Source organism: Papaver somniferum, chromosome 5 (assembly GCF_003573695.1).
Source record: "Papaver somniferum cultivar HN1 chromosome 5, ASM357369v1, whole genome shotgun sequence".
Lineage (NCBI taxonomy): Eukaryota > Viridiplantae > Streptophyta > Magnoliopsida > Ranunculales > Papaveraceae > Papaver > Papaver somniferum.
The window spans coordinates 210,882,521-210,890,908 of record NC_039362.1 but is presented as its reverse complement, the minus strand read 5'-3'; the positions used below and the strand labels follow the sequence as shown (position 1 = coordinate 210,890,908).

Sequence of the window (8,388 nt, the reverse complement as noted above, 5' to 3'; positions counted from 1 at the left end):
CTTATACTTAAATTATAAAGATAAAATTAGTATAACTATAGACGATGTCCTTTACGTGCCTAGGAGTTTCTCCACAGTCCTTCGTGAATACTGGCCCTATCCTGCCTCAAACATGACACCCGTTGCTTTCCTTTTAGATTATAAATTAAGGTAAAAAAATCGATCCTTAAACTTAGAAAATCCATATCAAAATATTGAGTTATCTACTTTTTCAATCATATAGAGAATCCCAATCAATCTTAGTCACAATAATATCAATCTTAAAAACAAATCTAGATGAGTTTTATGGTATCTTCAAACCAGGGTTTCAATAAATGGACTTATTTCCAAAGAGAATGATATTACAACCTAAGTAATGATTAAAGTAATGAGTTCTTAGGGCATTATATCAAGGCTAGGTTGATTTAGATGTAAGCAACGATATTGCAAACTAAGTAATTCTCAAACTGCTTAGTCTAGGTTCTTTCCTTAGATACAAACATATTGTCATCGAGGTTCTTTCTATAGGTTGAAACATTAGAGTAATTTTTAACGTAAAAAAATACCAGAAGTAAATTACTTCCAAATATAATTTCAAAATACCAAATATAGAGAAAGTGCATACTTTATGGCAACTTCCTAAATCAAGATTTAAAAGTTGATGTAAATTCAGTCTCAATTGTGATGGTGATTTCCGCTAGGTATGGTCAATGTGTAAAAGCATTAAACTAGGTCTTATGGTTATTCGATTCGGTAGAAGACATATTGGTCGGTTGTCACCCAAGAAAAATTATTTCGAGTTCTTTCACTTAACAATTATAAATAAGAGTATAATATGAAGAACAAATTCAGTCCATGTGGAGATATGTATTGTCATTTGTAATCAAAAACTTATATACACATTGGGATTTTGTGATTTAAGTCTAAAGTAATGGAACTAATTGTACTAGCACATATTCATTAAGGAGTATCAATAGGTTGACAATACTGCTTAAGGGTTCGTCATCAATCATAAGACATGTACTTTTAAATAATACTAGAGCTGACACTTGGTCAAGAGTCCTATAGTACCCCATCGAGAGCATACTTCGGTAAATTCCTTATGCTATCAATACCATAACGATGAATATGCGAATACTACTCAAAGAAAAAATTAATGCTACATCCTACTAAGTTTAATCCTCTAAAAGCGTTAAGTTCCATAATTATACTAATCAATTCAATAGAAATACTATGAGTGGTATATTTAACATGGGTCAAGCTTCTACATGTAATCTCACAAAGGTTTTGAATTCAATTGGTAATCACAATATACTATTTATGACAAAGTTTATCAATAATTACGTATCTCAAAACCCTAGCCTAGTTATAGATATGCATTCATGATCACTTAGTGGTGTTCATGAACAAATATTTCATGAAATCATACATGGTGATAATAAATGGTTAAACAAGAACGATCATGATTTGATTAAGATAACAAAACTAATGTATTAATTTAGTGACATTTTATGATATCCAACTACATCCTTAACCAATATGAGTCTAGCTACTCAAGGATTTCTCAAAACCCATGAAAAATAATTAGAAGTACAAGTAAACCAAATCCTAATTTTTTAATGATCAAATGCAACTCCAAGCCTTAGCTCTTATTTCCTCTTCTTTAAAAGTGTGATATAAGATCTCTCAAATACTAGTGGAATTATTTCTAAGTAGATACCTAAGATTAGTAGTTCCCGCGCTTGATATCTGGTCATATTGGGTTTCAAAAACTCTACCCGTACTCGAAAATAGAACAAAAAATCCATCATAATATTACAGCCCTCTTTACTTTCTCAGCAACTAGAGTGATCGAGATTTTTGGAATTATGGCTCATGTACCCCTTCGAGAAAAAGATAAAGTTTATGCATTTTTGTTTCTCAGTTACACTGGTTATCAAGAAACCATAGTTTTCTCGGTCATGTATCCCATTAAGAAATTTCGGAAGCTGTGAATTATGTTTTTCTCATTCACTAGCTTTGTTGAGAAATATGGATTTTCTCGACCACCAGTTTTATCGAGAATTTCTAAATTTGTTCTTTTTCCCACTTTGTTGTAACTCTTTCGCACAACTTGGTCTCGTGTCCTTAAATACTTGTAGACCTTTACTTCGTTGGCACTTTTAAAACTCTTTTCACTTGTTTTCAAGGATGTAACCAAATGAAAGACATATAATAGAAATTAACAAAGTACAAAGCAATTCACACGAAATTTAGCAAATAAGTGCAAGAAATCAATGATTAAAATATGTAAATTATGCTTATCACATATTTCAAGTCATAGAAAATAGGTGTAAGAAACCGATGATTAAAATATGTAAATTATGGTTATCACATATTTCAAGTCATTAGCAAATAAATGTAGAAACCGATGATTAAAATATGTAAATTGTGGTTATCACATATTTCAAGTCATTAGCAAATAGGTGTAAGAAACCGTATGTAAATTATGCTTATCACATATTCCAAGTCAAATATGTGCACATGTTTATGTTCGCGGCTTTGTAATCTTAGTTTAGTGTATTTTATTTCTCGTTCCAAGAATGAGGTTATCAGTATGCTAGAAATTTGTAACTTTTTGAAAATACATTTTGTTGCTTTCAGAATATAATTTAGTGAACTTTTTAACCAATGCATGTGTTCACAGACTAACCTTTCTATGTAAAATTTGCGAATGATTTTAATAACCATAGTTAGTGAACTTCTTAACCTACACATGAGTTCATAAATTAGCACTTATATGTAAAAGTGAGACAAATATGAATGAGTAAATTTTTACCCTGAATTCGAAAATGGATAGGCGAAAACATTTGACCCATTACCTAATCGTGCCTGCTAGTATCCCAATACTAGAGTCATTTTCCTATCTAACATTGAAAGTTATGGCACATTGTGTTCTACAATTATCCGATCTCTGGTAGCCCGTCTCTAGCAAGGTCATCCAGAAACTCTAAATTTATCCGAAATAAATCCGAAAAAATTCCGATAGACACAGTGGCTATATATACCTCGCTTTACCGGCAGCTATCCCAATACCAGAGAGTTGCCCGAACTGCCGTTAGGTCTCCCCTTGGGAAGTTTTGCCATAAATCTGCACTATCTGACTTCAGCTGATCCCAAGAGTAATTTGGTGGTCATCAAAAGTCAAAAAGAACACTTTTGACTCATCACTCTTGTCTTATTCTCTCCATGTGATCACTTGCTTAACCCATCAGTCGTAAATTAAAACCTTTGTTTTCTCATCCCAAAATATCTCCTCCGCTCAGAAAAAAGTAAACCCTACTGAAGAAGAAGAGTAAAGTAAAGCACTTCTTCAGGTAATTCTCAAGCTTTAGCTTCTTAATCTATACATGTCACTTTCATTTGTTCAATCTCGTTAGAGTACCACTACATTTGATGATTTCACTTTTTTTTTAACGAGATCACTTGACCTAAACATGAAATCAGTGAGTGTAGTTGTTCGATTGAAGCATAAATGGAGTAAAAATTAGTATAGATTAAGAATCAGGTTTTGATTCTTCATGATTTACCTTATTTTGTTTAGTTTTCTTATGAAATCTTTCTAGAAATTTCAACTTTTCTGACCCTAGAGAGATTCGAAACCCAGACCTATGAATGGGAACCGTGTTGAGATTTTGTTTTTGGTTTTTGTGATGTAAGTGATGTACTAAGAGTTTTGTTTATTTTTCTTTGTGTGAAGAACTTTTGAGATGGAAGCATCTGTCTCTAGGGCATTAATGGAGTCTGATTCTGGAGAAACAAAAGTTTTGGAAGCGTTGATTGATGCGTTTAGTTCAGAATTTTCACTCAGGGAGATAGCTTCTGCGTATTGCAAGGCTGGCCGTGATCCAGATAAGGCTGCTGAAATTCTTTATGATGGTCAAAAGTTGAAGAACTGCTCTAATGCTGCAGCTGCCGTTGTTGCCACTCAACGTGAAGCAAATTGTACATCATCGTCAGCTTCATCGGAACCCTTGTGGGAGACTGTTGCTAGCAAGCGAAATTCTGCAAATTATAGGAATTCTAAGGCATCAAAAACGAAAGAGCTGTCCGTCTCAATTGACAGTGTTTCTGGTGTTATTGGTAAGGGGAATGCGATGCCTAACACGCCTGCATGGGGTACTGTTAGCAGGCCTTCATTTTCAGAAACCTTGGGTGGGAGTGTTGCTATGGGTGGGAGTGTTGCTACAAATTGGGGTGAGGATAAGGGTGTGAATGACCGGGCCTTGTCAGTTGGTTGGGTTTCTGGTAAGTGTTTGATATGCAGCAGACCTGCATGTGGTCCCCTGGGCGCAACTAAACCATTGAAATCGGATATGAAAGACTTTCGGTTTGACGAACTCTCAGATGATGATGTTGCATCAGATTCAACAGCAAATGAAGACCAAATGCATACAGGTATTGAGGAGTTCCTCTTTAATACATTTTGAGATAATCTGGTAAACTTAGTTAGTTGGTTCATGCTGCTTCTTAACTTTCTAATTTAGAATTTACTTAAGCCATGTCTTCCTCTGGTCATTGGAAGTTGAGTTCTTGCAAGTATAAGAGGTGCATTTTGTAATTGAACATATAGCAGGAACAATCAAAAGATAGAAAGAAGACATTTTAGTTGGACATTGCTTTCCTACCAGGTGTGGAAATGCCATGTTTCTCATCCATTTTTTGCCACTGATTCCCTCTTTAAAAGACCCCTCAGTTTTACAATATTTCTCACATTTTTTTTGTTTGAAGATTTTTTTTTAGTTTTATAACCTTTATTGACTTTACTTTCGTTGGGGGGTGTTTTCAACAAACACTATTTGCATTACATCTGTAAGGGGCTTCTTAGTACAAGATATTTTTTTTCTGGCTGATTTTTGAGTGTTGGTTTGATGGATTCAGGACAAGGGAGGATTTTTGTGGGTGGACTCTCCATGGAAACCAATGAAGATACTCTGAAAGATCATTTTAAGAAGTTTGGTGAAGTTGTGGAGGCTGTGATTATAAAACACAGGGAGACACGTAGTTTAAGAGGTTTCGGGTATGTTCTCTTCTCAGATCCATCTGTAGCTGATAAAGTTCTTTTTAAAAGACATGTTATTCTTGGAAGATTGGTTGGAGTGGAAAAAGCAGCGCCCAAACCCGGAGTTGGACATAATAACCCTTACAACCAAAAGGGTTTTAGTAAGAAGAGTAGTGATGATAATGGTCAATTTAGGACAAAGAAGATTTTCGTAGGTGGTTTACCTCATAGCTTGACTGAGGAAGAATTTAAAGCTTATTTTGAGAAGTTTGGTAGAACTACTGATGTTGTTCTTCTGTGTACTCCTTCAAAAGATAGACATAAAGGTTTTGGTTTTGTCACTTTTGATTCTGAGGAAGCTGTAGAGAATGTAATGCAGAAGAGGTTTCATGAGTTGTATAGCAAAGCAGTTGAGATTAAGAGAACTGTATTTAAAGATGGGAGTAATAATGGTCAGAATGGTGGTTATCATAAGAGAAAGAATGGTGGAAGAGGAGGATCTCTCTCTGGTGGTGTACAAGATGCTGGAATTAACCAACCATCAAGCCCAGGATATGGGGGAAGTTACTCTGGATATTATTCTCAACTTTCAGATGATGACTCTGCTGGAGGAACCCCAGTTGTGTCACCCAGGAGTCCACTATGAAATACCAAAGGAGGACCAAATGCATACAGGTACTGGGGAGTTCATTTTTAATACGATTCGAGATAGTCTGGTAAACTTAGCTTTGTTTTATAATGGTTAGTTGGTTTATGCTGCTTCTTAACTCTCTAATTTAGAGTTTACCTAAACCACGACTTCCCCTGGTCATTGGAAGTTGATTTCTTGCAAATATTAGAGGTGCACTTTGTAATCAAACATATTGCAGGAACAATAGAAAGATAGAAAGAGGGCATTTTAGTTGGAAGTTGATTTACTGCTAGGCGTGGAAATGCCATGTTTCTAAACTAATTTTTCCTGCTTTATTGTTAATTACAAAATGCACCTCCTAGTTGTGGCAGTTAGTCTTTCAGTCGGTCAATGTAGCCAAGACGATGCTTGTTTCTTCTAATTTGTCCAATATACCTAGTTTTAGATCATGTGAATTTCTAGGAAGTGACACGAGACGTGTAAGTTGCATAATAGAACGGTAAAGCAATACTGGTCATATTACTAATTTACTGCATTGAGAAGTCTTCTTTTTCATTGTTAGGTTAGCTTTCTTATTGGTGCCATAGCTGATTTATGATAAAGATTCGGTTTCTATTAATCTGTTCATTTCCTGCTTAGTGATTAGTCATTGCTACGCTGGGAGTTTGCTGTCAAAAAGTTTTTCTCACATGTAATAGTTAAAATGGTCTTCTCTGTTAGGCTGGTTATCAACGAAGGAGTCCCACTTTTGGTTAATGTCATTGAAATCTATGGGGATGATAAAAACAAATTTCGTAGTCTTCCTTACTGGTTTGGCTAGGATTTGCTGCTCGCAAGATAACACATCCACAGATGCATTGCTATTCTGACCTGTCCCAGGAATTAAGTTTTTAGTCTGAATCTTATACACACACATACATATATATATCAGGATGTAGATTATGTATGTAATTAGCTTTTCTTACTGTACATGTTTGTTCATTTTGGTTTATACTGCGACATCTTTTTTTTTTCCTTGCATTCTTTGTGCGCCAGATGCATCTTATAACTTCAGGCATCATAACTCTGCATTTTTGCATATCTTAAAGTTTGTCTGATACCCACTAAATTGAATTTGCAGGTGCTTGTGGTGCAGTAGCTGTTCTCCTTTTAACAAGATCTTCTTAACATGCTTGACAACTTCTTTTTGATGGGTGACCGAAGCCGTCTTCTTAACATCGCTTGACAACTATTTTTTGATGGGTGACCAGAGCCATCTTATGGATTAGGCGAGCTCAAACTGTTGGGGCCCAAAAATTAAATTTTTTCTTCTTTTCTTTGCCACATAGATGGTGCTCTTACATAGTACTCTGCCGCTATTTTTGTTGATGGTCATCCTTTTTTAGCTGTTACTAACAGCTGTTTGTTTCGTAACTACGGCGGGCATACTACTTTCAACTCCATCAATTACTTTTACTTTAATACACTTTTAGATAAGAATATTAGACTTCACCACTTGCAATTCTTTTCAAACTTATCCTCCTTTCCAGAAAATTTGTTCATAGACGGGGTATCAAAGAGAAGCAATCAAGAGAAAATAGAAAAATATAATGTTTTTGTTTATCTGATTTGATTTTCATGGTCAGAGAAAAAACTCAAATGTTATTACATAATTTTGGAAAATTAAAAAAAAATAAATACATTAATGAATCATTCATTTTAATTGAGATCTAGGGCTTGTTTTTGATAAGGTGTAACCATCCAGAAAACTTCAAGGTTTTTGTAAAAGAAATGAAGTAAGGAAATTGCATATTTGTAAACGAATAAATAAAACTTTTTGCACGAGATATTGGTATCATTAAGAAAAAACGGAAATGAAGTGTTTTTTGATTTTCATCACCGGGACTGTGATTACCCAATATATATGTATAGACAGAGAAAACGCCTAAAATAAACATCGCTTGTTGTAGGTCCCACCACTACATAGTTATAGATAGTGAACACCCACTAGGTAGTGCAAAAAAGAGAAAGTTGGATAACTATCCATACCGATATTCATCGTTTTGGGCTTGGACATGTATTCATGTCATAATTGATATAACTAAAAACCAAATTCAATTAATCGAAATCGGTCATTGATCATATTCAGTTGGGGAGCTTGGAGCGATAAGTCATGAGTTCGGACTTGGAAATCGTAAAAACTTGGCCTAATAGTCCGAACTTTTTTATTAGAAACTTATATATTGCTTTTCACGAGTTATAACTTGTATCTAATTAAAGTCAACATTTTATCTATCATATAATTAAGTGTGTAACATTGTTATATTGAACCTATTTATCATGGTTTTAAACGTTTGAGGGGAAAAAAATTGTTATGATCTTGGTGCATGGAAGGTCAGTTCGGAAAAGTCGCCAACTTGTTTTACTCAAAAATCGGTCCAAATTGACGAAATCGTCCGGCTTAATCCCTAAAAATTGGAAATGGATTAGAATCAGAATTTGCATTGGTCATATAGCGAGTACCAATTACTCGGCAAGTAATCCGCCGAGGAGAGCGATTTCGACTACCCTATTTCTATAATATAAATTGATCTTGGTTTAGATTTCGGCTCTCTTTTATTTCTCATTGGTCTTGCACCAACAAAAATATGTATCGACACCGTTTACTCTCTTATATGAATCCAACTTTGAAATATCAAAGGGAAATTGGTTTTTTGTAGTTTTGTACCTAGATTTTGTAAAGAACTTACACTTGGTA

At 34.7% G+C, this 8,388-nt stretch overlaps 1 protein-coding gene across 1 annotated transcript; it reads left to right on the top strand.

The window, feature by feature from the left end:
- The first annotated feature begins 3,246 nt into the window (after positions 1 to 3,246).
- On the top strand, positions 3,247 to 7,142 carry LOC113284523 (heterogeneous nuclear ribonucleoprotein D0-like). Its single transcript, XM_026534010.1, has 4 exons — positions 3,247 to 3,335; positions 3,719 to 4,416; positions 4,900 to 5,695; positions 6,772 to 7,142. The coding sequence occupies exons 2-3, from the start codon at positions 3,729 to 3,731 to the stop codon at positions 5,664 to 5,666; spliced, it is 1,455 nt and encodes a 484-aa protein (XP_026389795.1). The 5' UTR covers positions 3,247 to 3,335; positions 3,719 to 3,728; the 3' UTR covers positions 5,667 to 5,695; positions 6,772 to 7,142.
- Positions 7,143 to 8,388: the final 1,246 nt, after the last annotated feature.